This window comes from Carassius gibelio, chromosome A11 (assembly GCF_023724105.1).
Source record: "Carassius gibelio isolate Cgi1373 ecotype wild population from Czech Republic chromosome A11, carGib1.2-hapl.c, whole genome shotgun sequence".
In the NCBI taxonomy this organism is placed as follows: Eukaryota; Metazoa; Chordata; class Actinopteri; order Cypriniformes; family Cyprinidae; genus Carassius; species Carassius gibelio.
This window is the reverse complement of record NC_068381.1, coordinates 1,900,277-1,923,517: the sequence shown is the minus strand read 5'-3', so window position 1 is coordinate 1,923,517 and position 23,241 is coordinate 1,900,277. Positions and strand designations below refer to the sequence as shown.

The following is a 23,241-nucleotide window of genomic DNA, read 5'->3' as shown; positions in this document are numbered from 1 at the left end:
TCGATCAGTACAGTCTGCAGAACATCTTCAGGCACAGACTGACTCCCGATGACTACTCGCAGTGCAGACTTTACAGGATTTTCCTTTCCCATGCGCCTCCGAAGTGGGGTGCGGCGGGAGGATTCATCCTAAAAGTGATCTGATAGCTAGCCAGCTGCTCCTGCAGTCTGGGCTCCATCTCCTTGAAAGCTTCTCTCAGTTCGGTCTCAGCTCCCCGGAAGTTAGTACCCTGATCTGATATGATCTCAGATGGGGTTCCTCTGCGTGCTATGAAGCGCCTTAATGCCAGTAAGAATGCATCAGTGTCGATACTGCTGAGCAGGTCAAGGTGAATGCATCTGGTTGTCAGGCACTTGAAGATGACGCCCCATCGCTTCTCCGTCCAACGGCCAATCTTAACCATGAATGGCCCGAAGCAGTCGACTCCAGTAGAGAAGAAGGGGGGTTGGTACAATCGTAGGCGAGCTGAGGGTAAGTCAGACATAATAGGTAGAGTCGGCTTAGCTCTCCACTTCTGACATTCTACGCACTCTCTCTGGTGTCGTTTGATGGCTTGCCTGCCCCTTAGGATCCAGAAATGGCGACGTAGCTCTGCGAAGACCCTATCAGGTCCTGGATGGAGTAGACGCTCATCAAAGTGCTTAACGATGAGTTTTGTCACCTGATGATGGGGATCTAGAACCACTGGGTGTATCTCGGTTTTGCTGAAGCCATCCAATCGCCGTAGCCTACCTCCCACACGAATTAGACAGAACTCAGGGTCGAACTCGGGTGCAAGCGTGTTCAGACGGCTGGCTATGGGCACCTGGTTCCCTGATTTTAAAGCCTTGAATTCCTCTGGGAAAGATTCCTCCTGACATTGACTCAAGATGAGAGCTTCTGCACGCCTGTATTCTACGGATGCTTTACTAGTATCTTGGGTGGCCGCCCAATGGAGGGACCGGTAGGTCGCATCGACTAAGGCATTCCAAGAAGTATACTGAGATGCATCAAGCATGTCTGGATTTCAATTGTCTGTGACTAATCCACAGAAAACAGCTTTCCTTGTTTCTGAGGTATCCTCTCGGGCCTCTGCAAGGGTCTTGACTGGCCAATGATCTGGCGGTTCACGGAGGAATCCTGGGCCTCGACTCCACATGTTAGAGTTTGCCAACTCCTTGAGCGTCCTCCCTCTGGTAATATCATCCGCTGGGTTATTTGAGGAGTCAACGTATCGCCAAGAGTGGAGCTCAGTCAACTCTTGTATTTCTGCCACCCTTGTCCCGACGAACACCTTGTATCTACAGGACTCAGACTGGATCCAGGTGAGCACTGTAGTCGAGTCAGTCCATAATGCCACTGTCTCTATGGCAATGGTTAGCTCCTGTTTGAGAAACTGTGCAAGCTGAGCACTAGTCAATGCTGCACACAGCTCGAGACGTGGAATCGACAGTTGACGCTTGGGGGCTACCCTAGAGTGAGCCATGACAAAGGTGGTGTGGATCTTACCGTGCTGCTCTGCACGGAGATAAGCCACCGACCCATAAGCAACCTCGGATGCATCGCCAAACACATGAAGGCTTAAATTTGATTTCTCCACATCAAAGTCGACAGGAAGATAACACCTTGGAAGCTTGAGCTTACAGAGATCAGGCAGCTCCTTCTCCCATACGTTCCACTTCTCCAGCAGGTCTGCAGGAAGATTCGGATCATCCCAATCCCTCGGTTTGTTCCAGAGTCTCTGAACGAGAACCTTGGCTCGGGAGGTGAAAGGAATGGAGAATCCTAGAGGGTCATATTGCGTTGCCAAGACCTTATAAATATACCTCATGGTCGGATGATCCTCTGCTAGTGTACGATGCCTGTAACCCAGGCTGTCTTCTAGGCAGTGCCACATTAAGCCAAGAGCCGGCTCCAACGGGTCTGAATGATTTTGCCGTAACCACAATTCGATGCTCTCTGAACGAGCCTTAGATGGGAGGTGATGGACAACAGAAGGGATATTAGTGGCCCACTGTCTGATTTCAAAGCCCCCGGAGGCTAAGAGAGGCCTCATCTTGTCAATTAGTCGCTTGGCTTCCTCAGCAGTGGGAAGGCTCTGTAGGCAGTTGTCCACGTAGAAGCTCCGCTCTATGGACTGCAATACTTCCTCATTCCCGAACTGCTGGCAGCGAACATGCATCTGCAGCGCAAAGGTGGCGCAGCAGGGGCTGCAGGTCGTCCCGAAAGGCAAGACTTGCCATTCATAGATGTCCGGTGGGTCCTTTCTGCGCATGTTCCTCCAAATGAACCTCAGAAGGGGTCTATCCTCTGGAAGGAGCCTCACTTGGTGGAACATACAACGTATATCCCCACTGATGGCGACTGTGTACTGCCGGAACCGCAGAAGTACTCCTAGCAGTGAGGCACCGAGGGTAGGACCTGGAAGCAACTGCTGGTTAAGAGATATACCTTGGTAGGCAAAGGAACAATTGAAGACCAACCTGTATTTGCCATTATGCTGCACGAGGTGGTGTGGTATGAACCACGACTCCTCGTCTACCTGCTGGCCTTCTGATGGTACCCTGACAACATACCCTGAATCAAGGAGCTTCTGTATTTCAGCTTCATACACCTTAGCCCTCTCAGGGTCTCTACTCAGGTGTTTTTCAGTGTTCCTGAGGCTGGACAAAACGGATTCCATAGTCCCCTTCAGCGGTGGAGCGTTTGGCGCACGAAGGAGTGGAGTAGCGTAGCGCCAGACTCCGTCAACTTCTACTCGTTGCGTCCTGGTCTCCAACATGTCTGCAGCCATCTGATCCTGTTTAGACCGAGTTATCACTTTCTCGCTGCGAGATGGAAGGACATCAAGCTGCCAGAGTCGTTCAACATGCTGATAGACAGGATCTCGCAGTGGTGTAAGAGAAGTGAACAAACACTGAGATGAAGGTATCTGATGTTGGAGCAATCCATCTGGTCCCTGGAGGACCCAACCGAGCTGCGTACGTACAGCGACTGGTCTGCCCGCTGGTCCCAATCTGATGGGCTCCTTTGGGGTAATTAATGTAGGATAATCAGACCCAATTAAAATTAATGGTTGGACCCTAGTGAAAGATGGAATGGGGATCCCTCTGAGATGGTGATAACATCGCTGGAGCCTCCTGATGGGGTAGGTTTGCTCGGTAAGCGTGAGGAGAGGCGCGGTGAAGATACCTGTAAGGCTGTGCTTCTCCTCTGGCCTTGACTGTGGGGAAAGCAGCAAATCAATTGACTGCCCCTTCAATTCTGTGATGTCATGTCGGATGGTGCGAAGGGCCATAATCTCTTCTCTTCCCTCAATACCAAGTCGCTGGACCGCTACAGGAAGGATGATACTCCGCTGAGCCCCATCATCCAAGATAGCGTAAGTTGAAATAGACCTCTTGCCTCTCCACAGAAGCACTGGAACTACTTTCAAGTACACACGCCCCGTGAAACTAGGAGAAGTAAGATATGCACGCTCGTGAGAGGTTGTCAGCAGCACACTGCTAGGACCATCCTGGGCAATGGAATGCAGCACTCCGAGATGTATATTACCACAATCCCTGCAGGGCTTCTTCAGAGTACATTCATCCCATTTATGACTTGTGCGTCCACATTTCCAGCATCTTTTCCCATCCTTTATCCACTTCAGAATCTGATCAGGTGAGCACTCAGTGATTTTGCTACACTGTGACAGATAATGCTCCTGACTCTTACAGAACAGACACAAACGCTTCAGTCTCCTGGCCGATGACTGAGAATTAGAAGCATTGGTCTGGACAGACTGCCCTGTGCTAGCTTCCATGGGCTGTTCACTGCCATGATAGACTGCAGTGGATCGAGTCTGGGGCTTGGGTACACACTGGCGGTCCTTACGTGAGACCTGTACTCTCTCTGTCTGGTAGCGCTGCACCATCTTTGTAGATAAACGCTGTGCTTCAGCCTTGACCTTCAACCAGTCAGCAAGGTCATGCAGATTATATGGATTGAGGCTGTCAGTGTGCAATCGGCCTCGCAACTGTAAATGCTCTATAAAGCTGTCCCGGTAGTGTTTGGGCAACTTACTGAGTAATCTATCGACATGCCCTGTACAAGTGAGCTCTCGCCCCTTTGGCCCCTCAAGTGACATCAGCATACCAACTAGTAAGTCAACATTGAGTGCAAAACTCTGAAAGGCCTTTGCATCACCAACTCTAATATCAGGTGAGTTCAGCAGGGCTGCGATCTCGCTCTGTGCCAGTTGATGAGGCTGGCCATACTGCCGTTGCAATGCTATCATAGCTGCCATGTAGGGCACAGGATGATGCCGGCATGCTTGTGCAATCAACCTAGCTTCCTCAAGAACCAACTGCTCCATCAGTACCCTGTATTTATAGTGCTCTGTAAGCTCCGTGTGAGGATTGAGAAGATTATCCAAGGCCATCTTCAGGTCTGTGAACTCCCTCTCACTATCGTTCACAAGCTTAGGCAAGGCTGGAATGGGAACTGGTTGTAGCTGGGGTGTAACTGGCAGAGGCTGGTAAACTGGAAAAGGAGGTGGTGGCTGGCGAACCACTGAAGGGGGATACCCAGGCTGCACAGGAGTGTGGACGGGAGGCTGAACAGGGTGATACCCAGCAGTCTGTAGAGGAGGGCGATACGGGTCAGAGACAGCGAACGACTGCCGTGTGGCTTGGCTCGGAATGTGAGCCTGTAACTGATATACAGGAGACACTAAAGGCCTATACGTTGTAGTGGTCAAAGGCAGCTTCACTGAAGTAACAGTATGTGGCAGTGATGAAGTAAGCTGACATGTAGAATCTACTGTGCTGAACAGAACCCCCTGCTGTGGCGTTACATGTGGTACAGATAAGGGGGGAGCACCACGATATGTTGAAGTAGTACCATATGCAGCAGGAAGGGTGCCTTGTGTTACGTGCCACAAAACTGACTGCTGAGAAATATCAATGTGGGCTGTCTGAGCTTGAAATGACTGGCCTAAATGCGGAAGCGGGACAGATGAGACTGCAGTAGCCTTTGGTCTGACTACAGGTGGTGAAATAGTTTGGGCTCGTACATCTACCTGGAATATGGGTGATGCAGCACCACTACTGAATGAATCACCCTCGGATGGGCTGTGATATCCTGGAGGAGCTACTAAAGAGCTAAGATGACCGACAGATCTCTCAACATCCAACTGATGACTCATAGCGGATACTTCTCCATACTGCACCAGCGATAGATCACCCATGGGCAGCTGCTCCACAGTCGAGACTGGCTCGGCCTGTCCACTGAGGTCAAACTGCGCTGATGGAGAATCCATCCTTGGTAGGTGGTATGAACTTTCGTGAAGAACAGGGTCTGGTATGAGAGACTTCGGCAAGGCTACATCATAATCTTGCAGGCGTGTGGAAAGCTGACGTGCTCTCGCTTGTGTGCGAACACCGTGTGTCGTATCAGGGGAATGAAGTAGGCTCTGTTGCTCCATATCACCGAAGTGAATATAGCAAACGGCTCGAAGGACCAAAATGAACGGGACTAATAGATCGGTAGGGGTGTTGATGCTAATCCACCACGGGACTCTGGTAAGAAGTGTGACAGGAGACAGGGCACTGTTCAACTCTTTATCTGAAGTATTTGAGGGTTCACAGCAGATGGCACAACATTGCTCCAATTAAACTGGATATTGTACAAGTTATGGCCACAAAGTGTTAAATGTGGTCTTTCTGAAATAAACAGATAACAACATTATAAACAATGTAAAGTTTGATTACACAAGTTGAATATTTAAACATAACAATGAAATAAACTTAGCTGACCTATAATCAGGAATGATTAAATAAACTTACATTCAATCACGCACATTAACACCTGATGAAAATGTCGGAGCAATCAGCCATTGAAAATGAAAGTGAAACCGGAATAGCGGAACTCACATAAACTAGCGGCACACATTCATAATAATAGTCCTTCCACTATAAACACACATAGGGAATTTAGAACAATCCTTATGATTTTTTATTACATAAAAATGATCATTAACTTGGAAATGACCATAGTTCGCTGAAAAGATGAAAGAACAATACTCTAAAAACTGAAGGTGCCTCAGAAATCCTTTTGAGTGCTGGATGAACTTAATCATTTATTTTAAGTGCCTCGAAGCTCTTTTTCTCATCATATTGTTCCTGGAGGAACCATTCTAGTCTTTGCAGTTCATGTAAGAACTCTTTGGATGTTTGAAGCACTTTGTTTCCAGTTCTGAGCTTCTGGAGTCACTCTTTCATTCCACGAGAACTCAAAGTGCTCCATAGGATCCTGGAGGAACTCAAATTATTAAAAAGGGTTATTGTAAAAGTTTCTTTTCTGAAATATTTGTTGTTGTTTAATTTATTTTGAATAGTTACACATCCATGTTACATGTAACTGAGGTTATCTAGTAAGATATTAGCCTAATTTTCGAGTAATTACATTTTTTAAAATCATTTTCTCTCCTCAGAGCATCCAGTATAACTTACACGAGTTCTCTTAAAATCTCGAAGGGTTCACAGAGCAGCATGATGTAAGTATTTATTTATTTAACATTGAAATAACTGAAATTTTGTTTTGTTCTTTTTTTCTTTTATTATCTTCTGAGAAATCCTAGCCTTGCCGAACCTGTTACATGATGATCCTGCTGTGCTGGACTTTATATGATAAATGAGGTAAGTCTGAGTTTGTGCACGTGTGTATACATATATATAGTGTACACACACACATTACATACACTGTGTGTGTTATTGTAATAGACATTGTGCATTTAATTACTCCACAACCATTAATCAATTCACTAATATGACAAAAAATAGTCTTGAGCTTTGCTGACATCTGATGGACAAAGTTAGGAACTGCACCTAAACAAATCCTGAAAGCTCATTTTTTAAGATATCAGTTTAAGATATAAGTTTAACGTGTTAAATAAAATATAGTTTTTATAAATAATTTTGTCATAAGCTAAAACCTCTATAAGATTTCTGTTTCACTTTTACTTTTTTTTTTTTCAGTTAAACAATGAACTGCCAAGGTTCTTCCTTAAAAATGAGGCCAAACTTATTTCTGTGCTCCAAAACTTCCTGTTTTTAATGAAAGCACTTTTTGACACTGACATTTTTGTCGTCTAAATACCTAATAAATAAATATTTTGAACTGGTGCTCAGGGTTAAAGTCATTTAGGGGACTGAAAGTCCTGCCCTTTCGGGGATATAACCCTCAATAACCAAAACTAGCAAGTACAACCCTCCAGAAGTGTGATAAGATTACCAGAGCCATTCCTATCGTGAAGCCGATGGTCAAATATGTGACAGACACTTTAAAATGTGATGGAGAAAGTCGAACAGTATCTAAAAAAGGCAAATAAACTGATGAAAAGACGAGAAAACAGTCTTGAACAGCACATTTATTAAACTCTTTTTAAACTACTCATGACCACCTTTACTTTTTTTGAATGCTCTGCTAAATACAACTATTCTACTGTTATACTATTATTATAACTATTATATCTAATATAATATATATATATATATATATATATTACAGTCCTGGTAATGATTAAGAGACTAGTCTTATTACAACAAATGCTACAGTTAAGATTTATGGTACATGCTTCAGATATTCCAAAAGATGACACAGATTAAATCATCAAGAGCCTCATGAACTTAAGAAGTAGGAAATAAACAATATCAATTAAAAAAAATGTTAAGTTAGATTGACTTCCGCGATGTTGAATCTATCTATCTATCTATCTATCGGTGTAAACAAGTAATTGTTAACTATGACGTTATTTTATTGCACCAACTTTGCACAGATGACAATTTCACATTGTCAGGTATAAAGATAGCAAAAATATTTATAAAAAGTTGAACAAATTGATATTTACTGAACAAGAATTATATATACATAAAAAAAAAATGTGATAAGATCATTTAGATTTTAAAAACTGATAAGCAAATGATAAAAAATAGCAGCACATAATGTTTCCAGATTATTTATTATAAAATTCATTATTTTAATCTTGCATTTGATAATTTAGTAAATTCATTTATTATAACGGACAGGTGTGATGATCAGTGGGCTTGAGTTTTTACCTCCATCATTAGGGCATGGGCTAAATAATGGATAGAGTTTTTCAGTGAAAGACTGAGCAGTGAAAGAGTAGATATGAGAGCTGGACTCCACACCATAAAAGGAGACCAGACCCTCCTCATAATCCACAAACACACCGACCCGCTGCGGCTTCACTCTCAGAGACAGAGAGACACGAGGATCATCACAGGCTTTATATTCATCTCCATTCCTCAGCCACACAATCCAGTATCCATCTCTGGGTCTCAGTATGATGTCTCCCTTCCTGTTAATGGATTCTCTGGCCACTCCTAAATCCCATTCAGTCTTTCCCTTCACCTGCACCTCAAAATAAAATCTCCCTGAGGAGAATCCCTCCTTTCCCTGGACACAGGCACAGTAATCAAATCTCTCTGGTTTGTCTGGGAGTTTCTGTCTAATGTCTCCATGTCTCACTTGTTTTCCATCATCAGACAGAATGAGATCAGGATGAGCTGTATCAGGATCCAGAGTCACATCCACTGAGAAAACAGAGAATACAGATATTCTGTGATGCTGATGTTTTTAGTTAACCCAGTGTTGAATCTGATTGTAGTGCAGTAATGAAGCAGTGAGTGTATGAATGTAAACTAGTGTAGTGCAGACAGCACACTGTACCTGCATACTGCTGCATCCACTTCAGCTCTGTAGAGACTAAAGACAAGAAAACAATCAGATCTGAAGCTTATATTTAAAGAACAGAGTACACTATCATGTTTCTATCTGATCAGTGTGTATTGATGTACCAGTTAGTGTGAGTTTCTCATCTATAGTGTCCTTCAGTTGAGTCAGAGCTCTCCTCAGAGTCTCCAGACTCTCATGAGTCTTCATACTGATCTCAGGCCAGTTCCTGGTGTTTCTAGAGCTGCACAGGGATGAGTGAATCTACAGCAGGAGAGAGGAGAAATCCTTCAGCATGTCATATCCTGCATTATGATTGATCAGAGAGATCATGTTGACTGACCTGTAGGAGGTGGAGGTGATCTTCAGTGTGTGAGAGCTGCTCCAGCTCAGTGTTTCTCATCTTTAGCTCAGTGATCTCCTGCTCCAGCTCTTCAATCAGCTCTTGCTCCTGTTTCTCTGCTGCTTTCTGCTGCTCCTCCATCATCTCCAGCAGTTCAGTCTGATGTCTCTCAATGGAGCGGATGAGATCAGTGAAGAGCTCCACACGGACTGCTTTCTCCTTCTCTGTGTTTCTCTGCTCAACCAGGACAGGCAACACATTATTAGCAGTGTTTGCTAACAGAAGAATCTGTGTAACTATTGCTCACACATTTTTGTTCACATACATAGGCTACATGTGTTTTCAGAATCCCTCAAATGAAGAATTAAACTTCACTCTGCACCCTGGACGAGAGCAGAACAAGCCCTGGACATTTTAGTTCTTGTTTTATTGGCTGTTGCTGTATATTTTAGTCTGATAGTCATCTGTCATTCGTTTGATTGTTTGTTTATTTTGTTTTTGTTATGTCTGTCAGATCTCGCCCCTATCTTTCATCAACATTAAAGTTTGTTGCAATAGAAAATATTTACGTTTATTTTATTCTATTATTTTAAACTCACTTTTCTGACTTCTGCTGAGTGTTTGATGTCTTGAATCTTCTTGATTCTGTTCTGGATCATCAGCTGCACGTCTTTCTGTGTCTTCATCAGTTCAGTCTATAGAGAGAACAACACAGACACATTTATTATAACACAGATTAAACTCACAATATGAAATCAAATCAGATTCCTCATGATATCAGTCCTTTAAAAGAATAATAACGTCTACCTTCTTCTCTTGACTCTCCTCTTCTATAGGAACAGTGTTGTGGTTCTTGTGGTCTGTCTCGGTGCAGATTGAACACACACATGTCTGATCATCTCTACAGAACAGATCCAGAGGTCTCTCGTGTTTCTGACATATATAGTCCTCCAGATTACTCACAGGATCCATCAGTTTGTGTTTCTTCAAACGTGTCACTCTCAAATGAGGCTCCAGGTGAGTTTCACAGTAAGAGCTCTGACACACCAGACACGACTTCAGCGCTTTCAGCTTTCTTTCCTCACAGATGTCACACAGAACTTCAGTTGTTTTCTCAGGACTTTTCTTCTTATAGTGATCTACGAGCTCTCGGAGTGTGGTATTAATCTTGAGATCAGGTCTTTGCTTGAATGTTTCGTTACAGTATGGACAGCTGCAGGTCTGGCTGTTGTCCCAGCACTTATTCAGACAGATCTTGCAGAAGTTGTGTCCACATGGAGTCGAGACTGGATCAGTGAACACATCCAGACACACAGAGCACTGAATCTCCTCAGACAGTGAACTCATGGAGGATGACATTGCTGGAAAGAGACATTATTTAGGATTAGTGTGAACTCCTTCAATACTGTTTATGAAGAATCCCATGATGCACCTCATGAAGCTGGTTGAATGTAAAGAGTGTTTAGAGACAAAGAGTGCTGAAGAAACTCAAATATAAAGAGATCAAGTACAGTCAGCTGGATATTATTGTAAAATGAACCCAGACAAGCTGATCAGAACCTAAATGTGAAGCTAGTTACATAACCACTTACCTAAATGAATAAATGTAGAAGAATTATTCTTGTTAAGCTGAAATTATTTGATCTGCTTTACATTCCTGAACTGTACATATTCAATATTATAAAAGAAAAGTCAAAGTCAAAGTGTTTTTCTGGGTTATTGACTTACATGGAGGATAATTGTCAATACTCCGTCTCCTGGTTTTTCTTGCTGTTAGTGAAGATTCTGCCATTGTTCTTTCCCTCTTAAAGCCTTTTAAAGAAAAATGATAGTTTAATTGGTTAAAATGTGAGAACTGATAGTGATGGAAACACAATCATTCGTTTGCAACAAAGCGAGAGACTCGTAAACTGAGCAATCTGAACTACGACCTGCTGTTTAAAGAGAGTACAAAGAACAAGCTTTATATTTTCCAGCAAACATATACATGTGTACCGATATAAAGCTGGTTCGACGTTTGACATTTTGTCAGAGATTCAGGCTCGGAAATCTTCAATTATTCTTTAATGATTTATCATAATGACAAGAAACATACTGTGTTGTAATTGTTTTCAAATGTAGAAGAGAACACACTTTGCGTTTTGTTGGTTTTAATCTTCCTTAGGGAATTATAACTGATAGACCTTATAATGTAAAAGTGCAGGACAGGGACAGGGAACGTATTGCACTTGTCTTGACCAAGTTTGACATTGAGAAGTTTAAATAAATTAATTTAGAATGCATACAGTTTGATATGTAAACGTCAACAGAATGTTTCTTGTTACTTGTTCAAAGAACAATATATACAACCATCTTTTACTATCATATGTAAATCAGGATGCATACTATTGAATTGAATTTGAATCTGTTAACAGGCTTATACAGTATTTCATCTCAACTTAAAAGGGTGTGTCTTGTTAGTGGTTCCTAGAAGAACATTTTGATGGTGGTTTCAGCCACAGAACTATAATAGAACACACACACTATTGAAATGAAACCAATACATAATTTAGTTTCAATAAAGTGATGGAGAAGTTACCTACTGACGTTCAAGAATAGCTTGCTAAGCCTTCCAAAGGCTCCAGTATTACTGCCCCCTAGAGGAGAATACTGCAGTTGTTTTGACTTGAGTTTGACATTAAAAGTATTTTAATAAATTAATTTAAAATGTATTCAGTTTTCCATCTTAACTTCAAAAGGTCTGTCTTATTTTTGATTTCTAAATGAACATTTTAATTCAGGGTTTACACTTACGTAATTCAGGACTAATTATATTGAATTAAACAGTAGGTTTCTTGAAGCATCTCGTTGTCACAGTTCTTCTGGATTTATTATTTCCTTCCAGACAGACTGATGATGATTAGATCAGATCTCTGTGTGGAGCACTGGCTGTTGTCAGACACAAATCTCACTGGATTATTACAATTAATGGCAAAATTAATGTTTGGAAATATAAACTGATATTTCATACTGAGACACTACAGCAAAATATAGACATAACTGACTTAAAACCAATTTTAGCAGGTGAAAATACTAGTGTTCAAATAATTTTGATTACCACTGTATATTATATATGAAATGCTAATCAAATTCAGATTTATTTAGCTAATCAGATTTTTGAAGCATATAAATATGGAACTACACAAATTAGAATTTATCTATAGATCTATAAACACACACACACATACACACACACACACACACACACACACACACACACACACACACACACACATATAAATCAGCATAACATTTTTATCCATACATCACCACCAACACCTGAAAAGTAGTCTTGCAATTTTAAAGAGGCCATATATTATCCTGCTTTTTTTTTTTTTTTTTTTTTTTTAAACAAAGGTTACTGTACTTTTGAGTAAAATATCGAGGAAAGTCCCATATGTTACTTCAGTGACATAAACAAAAAATATACTCAAAACATTATTTTGTTTAATGAACATCGTTATTAATTTTTTTTTTTACAGAAAGTGTTTAAAAATCATGCAGAATTAAAATTTCATGTAAGCTAAATATTTAAACAGGAATTTATTTAAATAGTTTATTTCGGATTGTAACATTTAGAAATGTGATTCTATGTAAAAGTAAAAAGATACATAAATATAAACATCTGCCAGCTTTCAAAGCACAAAAAAAAAATGTACAAAGGCTCAATTCTGATTTGTAAAAAGACTGTAATAAAACTGTGTTATAAATTAGTTTATTAAAATGTAGATTTTCAAATTCAATTCAAAACAACTGTAAAACAACACTCTTCGCCAGTGTTGACTTATTTGTTGAATTTCAATAGCATGTTTTCTGTTATAGTTCTGTGACTAAAACAAATATAAAAAATCTTCTTATGAAAACAATAACAAGACACACACCATGAGGTTAATACAGGAGAGTGTATTTATTTTAAATGTATTTATTTTTTGGTTTTAATTTCAATAGCCTGTACTTACTTGGTATCATACGTCTGTTAATATAACGAAAAAAAATATATATATCACAAGGACCTGGAATCAGCCTACTACATTACCACTGGATTATGGAATACTAATGCTTTTAATTTTGTTTGTTTATTTTATTAATATAGTTATTAATAGTAATAATATAATAATAACCACTATCACATATCTTGTTTACAATATTTATTATTTAAATTCAAGTGAGCATTATAAGTGTTGGTATTTATATCTTTCAAAACCCTGGTGCACCAATTGCTCTGGTTTTGTTAATATATATATATATTTAAAAGTTTAAATATATATATATATTAACAAAACCAGAGCAATAAGTATTTAAAAGTCAGTAAAAGTGACTTTGTGCTTCTTTGGGATGGCACAATCAAGTGACATTCACTTGCAGAACGCAAGCTTCTAGAGGGCACATAAGTCTGAAGTAACAAATTTAGGTAAATGGGTGCAGAGCCAGTGGTAGTTTTGTAGGCAAACATCAATGCCTTGAGTTTTATGCGAGCAGCTATTGGAAGCCAGTGCAAATTGATAAACAGAGGTGTGACGTGTATTCTTTTTGGCTCATTAAAAATTCATCTTGCTGCCGCGTTCTGAATTAATTGTAAAGGTTTGATAGAATTGGCTGGAAGACCTGCCAAGAGGGCATTGCAATAGTCCAGCCTGGACAGAACAAGAGCTTGAACAAGGAGTTGTGCAGCATGTTCCCAAAGAAAGTGCTTGATGTTCTTGATGTTGAATGTCAGATCATCAGGATGGAATGAGAGGTAGAGTTGAGTGTCATCAGCATAGCAGTGGAATGAAAAGAATGTTTCTGAATGACAGAACCTAATGATGCCATGTAGACAGAGAAGAGAAGTGGTCCAAGAACAGAGCCCTGAGGCACCCCAGTAGTTAGATGTTGAGACTTGGACACTTCACCTCTCCAAGATACTTTGAAGGACCTATCTGATAGGAAAGACTCAAACCATTGAAGTGTTGTTCCTGAGATGCCTTTTGCCAGTAGAGTTGATAGGAGGATCTGGTGGTTAACCGTGTCAAAAGCAGCGGACAGATCAAGCAAGATAAGTACTGATGATTTGGATTCCGCTCTTGCCAGTCTTAGAGCTTCAACAACTGAGAGCAAGGCAGTCTCAGTTGAATGTCCACTTCTGAAGCCAGATTGGTTGCTGTCAAGGAGGTTGTTGTGTGTGATAAATGTAGAGATTTGGTTGAACACAGCTCGTTCAAGTGTTTTTGCAATGAAAGGAAGAAGGGAAACTGGTATGTAGTTCTCTAAAAGAGATGGGTTGAGGTTGGGTTTCTTAAGTAGTGGAGTTATACGTGCCTGACTAAATGATGAGGGAAAAACACCAGTGTGGAGGGAAGTGTTGATGATGTGAGTAAGTGCAGGTACAACTTCAGGAGAAATGGCTTGAAGGAGATGAGATGGAATAGGATCAAGCGGGCAAGTTGTAGGGTGATTAGAAAGGATGAATTTTGAGACTTCTGCCTCAGAGAGTGAAGAGAAGGATGTAAATGGGTGTAAGTTTGCTGGTGATATGAGCTTGACTGATTGTGGTGTGGAAAATTGTGCACTAATGTGTTTAATTTTATTAATGAAAAACGTTGCAATGTCGTCAGCTATTAGAGTTGAAGCAGGAGCGGGAGGAGGAGGACAAAGAAGTGAGGAAAATGTTTTTAAAAGCATGCGAGAGTTAGACGAATTGTTAATTTTGTTATGGTAGTATGTCATTTTAGCAGTGGAGACATTAGCAGAGAAAGAAGATAGGAGTGACTGATACATATTAAGGTCAGTAGTATTTCTGGATTTACGCCACACCCTTTCAGCAGCTCTAAGCTTAGAACGGTGTTCGTGTAGAACATAAGATAACCAAGAGGCAGAAGGGGTGTTACGGGCTGGCCTGGAAGATAAGGGACAAACAGTGTCTAAACAAGATGTAAGAGTGGAGCAGAGAGTATCAGTAGCACTGTTAGCATCCAAAGATGCAAACAGTTTAGGGGAAGGAAGTGAAGATGAAACCATTACAGAAAACCGGGAGGGTGAAAGTGTAGGTTACGTCGAAAGATGACATGTGGAGGGCTATGTGAAGTGTCAGGGACCATGTTGAGTTTAAGAGTGAGGAGGAAGTGATCCGACGTGTGCAGTGGAGTAACCAGAACATGATCAGTAGAGCAGTGTCGTGTATAAATAAGGTCCATATATATATATATATATATATATATATATATATATATATATATATATATATATATATATATATATATATATATACATCGAAGTTACAACACACAAACATAAACAAACATAATTTCATAGATATAAAACATGATTCTGATTAGAAACATTTACACACCATTAATTTACTCTGATGATTGTTTAATAAATATTTAAAGTGACCACAAGATATATATATATATATATATATATATATATATATATATATATATATATATATATATATATATATATATATATATATATATATATATAAACATTCTGGTGGGAAAATTGCTTTGTCATTATCATGTACTTTGTAGACGGTCCCTAGCTGGCCTAAGCGCTAGCGCACCGCTACTCGAGTCTTAATGTGTCGCAACAAATCGAGGAGAATGAAAACAAATACACTGCGATGTGTGTTCAGTTCTACGTCCTATTGCTTTTCAAATAAGCAATTTTTTAATACAATTATACTCATTCACTAAGATTTTTTTTCCCTGCTATCTGTCTAATAACCAACAACGTCAAACGTCGAACCAACTTTTTATCGTGGCTTGTGTTCAGTTTGTCTGCATGTCATTTACTGCATGGCAAAACGACAAAATGCTGTTAATACAATTCTGAAATCATTTCAGTGCGGTAAACAACTAAAGTATCTGAGTATTTGACACACTTAAACCTGCTTCTGTTCAACTCATTCCAGTCTGACATAAACCCTACTAAACCAGACCACTGTCATTAGAAACCTGTTCAGGACAATCTCTCTTATATTTCTATCACTTACCTGTGAGTATCAGATGTGTTCACAAGGGTCTCTGAACGACTTAATATTCAGTTGTTTAAAGAGTTCGATGGTTTCTGGCGTCCAGTATTGTTGTTGATCAAGGTCGTTTCACTTTCTCTGAACTACACTGAACTGAACTACTTTTTTCACTGAACTAGTGATGTCAGAGGTGCTTAGGGTGTATTCTGCAAACTGTGGTACACAGCACTACACTAATACCTACGTGCTGGGTAACTCGAGCTAGAGTTCTTCACAGTGCACCCGGGACCCGCACGGGTTCGGGTCTATATTTTAAATGATCGGCCGGGTCCGGGTCGGGTCCAAATCTATTACTTCGGGTCCCGGGTCTGTTTAACATTGTGTGTTATACCCGTGCGATCGGAGTCATCGGACTCGGAGAACACCCGAACGTGATCAGACACTGTTTTCTTGTAACTTACAACTTGTATAATTAGGAAAAGAAAAGTGTGATCCAAAAAAAGAAAGAAAAAAGGGTAAACAGTCGAAGTTATTATGCGAGCTAACTCGAGTCAGAATGTATAGCCTACGTGCACAGTTGCATTTGTCATTCGTCACCGTGACATCAAGCGGACTCTTGAAGCTGAAATAATGAGTGGATTAAGCTTGGACTTGGAATAACGAGAAGAATAACATTCATAACTTTCTTGTCGGAGGATTGTAATGCATCACAGACAGTCAGGTACAAGGAAGAAAAACTACGGCTCCTTAAATTAGGTAAGACAAAAAGCATGCATTTTTCGAAACCGATTTATTGACTTGTAATAGCAATTTAAGGTGGAGTATGTGACAATCGGGTCCAGTGGGGTCTGTGTCTTCCCGGTGGGTTCCAAGTACTGAGGTTAATGATGTGGGTTAGAACAGGGGCAATAGAGTCAGCAGCTAGTTTAAGAAGCCTGCTGTCAAGACCGTTGACACCCGGTGGTTTGTTTTTACAGGCTATTAAAAGATTCTTTACTTGATCTATATTTACACTTTCTAATTTAAACCTTAAGTTTTTATTTTTCATCAGTTCATTTCTTATTAATAGGTGAGATATATCATTACTTAGATTAGGTATATTTTCTCTTAGTTTATCTAATTTTCTTATAAAATAATCATTAAGATAGTTTGCAATATCTATTGGCTTAGTTATAAATTTATCACCTGTTTCCAAAAAAGATGGAATTATTTTATTTTTCTTACCAGTCAATTGATTTAAAACATTCCATAACTTCCTACTATCATTACCTATATTTTTAACATGATTATCAAAATAGATTTTCTTCTTCTTTTTATTAAGTTTAGTGACAAAATTTCTCATTTTACGATATAGGTCCCAATCACATTTATTTCCTGTAGTAACTGCTGTTCTTTTCATTTGACCTCTTTATTTTCATTGAATTTTTCAGTTCATCATCCAACCAAGGTGTGACGTTATTCCTGACAGTAAACTTCTTTAAAGGCGCATGTTTCTCAATTAATGACAAGAATAGATTGTTAAATTTAAAGAGAGCAATTTCTGGATTACTAACTGCCAACACATCAGACCAGCATATAGCTTGAACATCTTCAATAAACTTGTCATTTTTAAACAATTTATAAGATCTTTTAAATAAGACTGCAGTTCCAGATCCACTCAGCTTGGTTGTTAACACAGAAATGATCAGATTATGATCACTGCTACCAATGGGAATAGAAAATACCTTTTTACACAATTCAGGTCGGTTTGTAAAAATATGATCTATACAGGTAGATGTTCTGGATCCGTCGCTCTTAAAACATGTTCTTGTAGGCTTATTTATAAGTTGAGTAAGTCCACATGCATTTGCAGTAGTTAACAGTTTTTTTTTTTCAAGTAGCAATCTTTAGAAAACCAGTCAGTTATTAAGTCACCCATGAAATATATGTCCTGACTTACATTAGTATTTATATCCAACATTTTACAGAAAGTATCAAGATATTCACAATTGACACTTGGTGACCGGTAACAGCAACACAAAAGTATCGACTGTCGGTGAGGTAGATGCATTTGCAACCATAATATTTCGATGTCAAAACTCATTAAATCAGTTCTTATTTTTACTGGCAAATAATTCTGAATATAAAAAGCTACTCCACCACCAAAACCATTTTTGTCATTTCTGTATATGTTGTAACCTTCAATAAACAGTTCTGTGTCATCAAAGGAAAAGTCCAAGTGAGTCTCTGAGATAGCAAGAATTTGTATTTTATACTCATTTAACAGTTCAGCAACTTCATTGTTTTATTCCTGAGACTGTTTAAATTAATATGTGCTAGATTTTTCTTGTCATTTTCTTTCTCAAATCATTTGAGTCATTTCGGGAGTTCGGAGCGAGTTCGCGAATCATTTGAATCAGTTCGGGAGTGCGAATCATTTGAATCAGTTCTGGAGTTCGGAGCGAGTTCGCGAATCATTTGAGTCAGTTCAGAGTTCGTAGCGGGTTCGCGAATCATTTGAGTCAGTTCGGGAGTTCAGAGCGAGTTCGCGAATCATTTGAATCAGTTCGGGAGTTCCTAGCGGATTCGCGAATCATTTGAGTCAGATCGGGAGTTCGGATCGTGAATCATTTAACTAAGTTAGTTAAAAATGCCTACCCATATACAGCTATGATTCGCGAACCCCAAACCAGAGTTCAAAGCGGGTTCGCGAATCATTTGAATCAGTTTGGGGTTCGCGAATCATAGCTGTATATGGGTAGGCATTTTTAACTAATTTAGTAGCTAGTTCTAATTATGTTTTCCAGGCGTGTTTAGGTGTGATATGTGAACTTGTATTTTTTATTTTAAGGATGTGCCTTTTAACAGTATTAAGTGTATTCAAAAACTAAACAAATCATGCCTAAAAAGTGCAAGCATCTAGGCTAATGTAAAGTTACATGATGAAGTCATACTAGTGAACGTGTGCATTTTGAGTGCGTTCTTTCACTGCATTATTCAGTGTATTCAAATGCATTTATGTATTTATATAATTTATGTTAATCAATTTCACACGAAGAGTGCCATTTCAGTTTTTCTCCAAAATTAGAGTTACTACAAACAATAATTTAATTACAAATACAAAATGTTGCAGAATAAAGCCCCGTTCACACCAATAACTATAACTATAAAGATAAATAAAGATAACAATATAAGCGTCCACACCAGCGAACGATATCGTCCGTTTATTCTGAGCGCACCTTTAAATCCTCAAGCTCGTTATAGCAGGATGGATTCTGATTGGACACAGTCGCACGTAGCTGTGCTTTAAGTTCTGCTCAGGAGTCGCTGTCCGTTTGTCAAGTGCTGAAATGTCACATTATAGAATGACTCTATACACGATCGTTTATTGACGTTAACCTAATACTGCGTTCCAGACAGAAAATTTGGATATAATAACTATAATACAATACAATGTTATATTATATTATATTATATTATAGTGTACAATATTATAATTTGCATAATAATATATAATAAACTTTAAATATGAAACTTTATATTTTAGCCTGAATAAACTGTAAGTCGCTTTGTAAAAAAGCGTCTGCTAAATTCATACATTTATTTAAATGTATTTATTTATATACAGTATAGAGAGAGAGAGAGAGAGAGAGAGAGAGAGAGAGAGAGAGAGAGAGAGAGATGAGACGTTTTTTCCGGGTCCATTATAGCTGGTTTTCGTGCACTTCCACAAGTTATTGACATATACCCCCACACAGAACCTGATTTTACCACGTGAGACATGTTCCTGGGACAACATCGTTGTTGACCCATGGAACAACATTGTGATTAACCAATCAGATTTGAAGAACCAGTTTATAGATTTTGTGAAGTTTATGCTTAAAATCAGTGTTTGTTGCTCGTACATCAGTGTCATTCATCTATCATTTCCTCTGATTTTAGGGATTACTCATGGTTAAGGTTAGGTTTAGGTGTAGGGATATGGTTAAGAATATATTTTTGGAGTAAAATGTTGTTCCAGGGTCAACAAAATATGTTGACCTAGGAACACATCGAACTTGGCAAAATCAGGACGTGCTACCCCCACCCCCAGTCTTTGAAGTATCTCCAACATTACTTCTTTTATTCTTTTTTTTTTTTCAGTCATTTAATTTAAATGTGTATTTCTTATTTCGTTAATTTTTAATTAAGTCATTTATAAATTAATTTAAAAAAGCAAAAGAAAACCAATTATAAAGTGTAGAATAAAGCACGATTAAATCCTTATATTATAATCACATTGCACTTGAATCAAGTCAAAGGTGTAATCTGCAGATTTTCCTGTGATCACAGAAATCTGTCTTCGATGCACTTACGGCTTCAAGATTACTCCAGAGCACTCATAGATCTACGATGATTTTCAAGTGCTACTTAAGTTATGATGCTTTTGGGAAACAGACCGTAATATTAAGATCAGTCGTACGATCGTTTTTACGAACTTCTTAGGCTTACGAAGCTTTTGGGAAACCCGGGCCTGGCTGTTCAATGAAGAGAAAGAGAAAACGTAGAAGAAATAAACACGTTAAGAATCCGTAGAAGCGTAGGACTCTCATTATGTTTTTAGGACTATTATTATGTTGTAATGTTCGGTTGACCAATCAGCGGAGAGAGGCGTTACTGTTTTTTCATTTTTCAGATTTTAATATATATATATATATATATATATATATATATATATATATATATATATATATATATACATATATATATTAAAAAAAAACAGCTGACGTGCGCGAGCTGATAAAGCTGAGTGGATTGAGCGCGCAGCGGCGGAGATGCGCGAGTTTGTCGAGTGAATATACAGATAATCACTGGAAAGATTGTAGCTCGGTCAGGTATGTCAACAACAAGTAAATAAAACCATGCACATTTATACTGTCCCTTTCATTCTTCAACAGTACAGGCACATGCACTTTTTGCGAGTGAATAACTGCTCTCACTGTGGTTCGCTTGAGTCCCAAATCTTTAGAAATGGCTTTATAACCTTTTACAGACTGATAGATCTCAATTACTTTCTTGCTCATTTGTTTCAGAATTCATTTGAATCTAGGCATGATTTCTAGCTTTTGAGCATCTTTTGGTGTACTTCACTTTGTCAGGCAGATCCTATTTCAGAGATTTGTTGATTGTGAACAGGTGTGACAGTAATCAGGTCTGAGTGTGGCCAGAGAAACTGAACTCAGGTGTGATAAACCACAGTTTTAACAGAGGAGCAAACACTTCTTCACACAGGGCCATGTAGATTTGGATTTTTTCCGCTTAATAATAAAAACCTTCAATTAAAAACTGCATGGTGTGTTTACTCGTGTTGTCTTTGACTTATATTTAAACTTGTTTGATGATCTGAAACATTAAAGTGTGGCAAACATGCAAAAAAATAAGAAATCAGGAACACTTCTTCACACCACTGTCCTTTTTAATCTTCATTATTGTTAGTCAGTGCTAGAAACATGTCAGTGTGGCTTGTTCTGATGCATTCGAAGGTTATAGAAAGGAAGATATGACCAAAACTGCAAAGGAAGATGATTGGTTAAGAGTCAAATACACACTGTGCAAACAAGTAGCCTACTATTTCTGCAATGTTTAGTTAAAATAACTTTGATTGCCTTTATTATGAACAGTGAAGTGAAATATGATTCTGTACTTTAATTCCTTCAGTCAGTTCACTGTTGGACTATTTGTCAGACTGAAAGTAGCTCACAGACATGTGCACATCAGACCACAAATGAGCTATTTGACATTTCTGTTGTCCTTCAGCTGATGATATCTCTTAAACTGCTGCATCTTTTTTATTCTTTCCTCTTAAACTATTAAACTGGTCCTGATCTACAGCATCTTAAATATAACCACAGCGAAACATATGGAGCTGCGATCGTAACTGTGTCCGAAGACGATTACAAGTGCTCGCTGGTTTACAAAGTTTTTAAAAACCCATATTTCTCTGAAAAACAACATTACATTACTAGATGGTCTGCACAATCATTTGGGCTCTGGAAAAGGATCTATATGCATCTGGTATCGACCCATAACATGAGTCAAGTATTTTTTGATGGCGTTTAGGACAGTCAATATATTGCTGGAAATGTAAAATTCGTTAAAATTTGTTAAAATCACCCATAATAAAATGTGAAGCATCCGGTGAATACAACTAATACTGATGCAGCACCTGACTGATGATGTCCACCTCCTTCTGAACATCAGACTAGAGGTGTCCCAGCTGACCGTCCAGAGTCTCGTCACTATCCCGAAACTGATTGACTCTAGCCCTCCTGTTCCTGAACTTTTTCCCCCTGTCTGTAGTGCTTCCCACATTGGGGATGGCTTTATGAAGTGTTTGTGCTGCATATACCACGACAGAGACTCCTGAGACAGCGACACCTACTGTGTTTCCAGAGGTGTCAGCTGAAACTGCAGAAGAACCTCCAGAGGTGTCAGTTGTACCCGTCTGTGAACTCACTGTCTGTCCTGTGAACCATGTCCTGTGAACCTGAAACCAATCAGATTTGAAGAACCAGTTTATAGATTTTGTGAAGTTTATGCTTAAAATCAGTGTTTGGCATTGGCGCCCGTGATTCTCTGTCTGATATTGTTTCTGTTTCTGGAGATCCCATCACATACTTGACACTGTTTGCTGATTACTGCCTGTCTGACCATTCGAATAAAATACTGCAAATGGATCCGAACGTCTCTGACTCCATGTTACAATAATTATTGTCATTTGTTGTCCTTTTCAGAGTTCTCTCAGGCTGAAAAAAAAATGCAAATGTGACCCTGGAGCACAAAACCAGTCCAAATTGAGATCTGCACATCATCTGAAAGCTGAATAAATCACATTTCCATTGATGTATGGTTTGTTATGATATGACAATATTAGGTTGAGATACAACTCTTTGAAAATCTGGAATCTGAGGGAGCAAAAAAATCTAAATATTGAGAAAATCATCTTTAAAGTTGTCCAAATGAATTCTTAGCAATGCATATTACTAATCAAACATTAAGTTTTGATATATTTACAGTAGGAAATTGACTAAATATCTTCATGGAACATGATCGTTACTTAATATCCTTATGATTTTTTATTACGTAAAAATGATCATTAACTTGGAAATGACCATAGTTCGCTGAAAAGATGAAAGAACAATACTCTAAAAACTGAAGGTGCCTCAGAAAT

General features: G+C 39.1%; 2 protein-coding genes and 1 long non-coding RNA gene across 8 annotated transcripts in view; 2 read left to right on the top strand and 1 right to left on the bottom strand.

Moving 5' to 3' along the window:
• Positions 1-23,241, top strand: part of LOC128021978 (E3 ubiquitin-protein ligase TRIM39-like) — a 244,745-nt gene that overhangs the window by 98,159 nt on the left and 123,345 nt on the right. The window lies entirely within an intron of this gene.
• Positions 7,963-23,241, bottom strand: part of LOC128021975 (E3 ubiquitin-protein ligase TRIM39-like) — a 74,910-nt gene continuing 59,631 nt past the window's right edge. For 2 of the 4 annotated variants that reach the window (XM_052609142.1, XM_052609143.1), the window contains exons 2-8: positions 10,787-10,870; positions 9,866-10,419; positions 9,658-9,753; positions 9,059-9,292; positions 8,841-8,979; positions 8,713-8,748; positions 7,963-8,576 (exon numbers count right to left, since the gene is read on the bottom strand). In XM_052609142.1, the coding sequence (XP_052465102.1) occupies positions 8,029-8,576; positions 8,713-8,748; positions 8,841-8,979; positions 9,059-9,292; positions 9,658-9,753; positions 9,866-10,419; positions 10,787-10,850 (1,671 nt within the window). In that variant the 5' untranslated portion in view covers positions 10,851-10,870 and the 3' untranslated portion in view covers positions 7,963-8,028. Of the gene's footprint in view, positions 8,577-8,712; positions 8,749-8,840; positions 8,980-9,058; positions 9,293-9,657; positions 9,754-9,865; positions 10,420-10,786; positions 10,871-16,073; positions 16,183-23,241 lie in introns of those variants that run through there. The other 2 variants (XM_052609141.1, XM_052609144.1) reach the window with 2 other exon arrangements.
• On the top strand, positions 16,264-22,913 carry LOC128022004 (uncharacterized). Its single transcript, XR_008185839.1, has 2 exons — positions 16,264-16,808; positions 22,805-22,913. It is a non-coding gene; the product is annotated as an uncharacterized LOC128022004 (long non-coding RNA).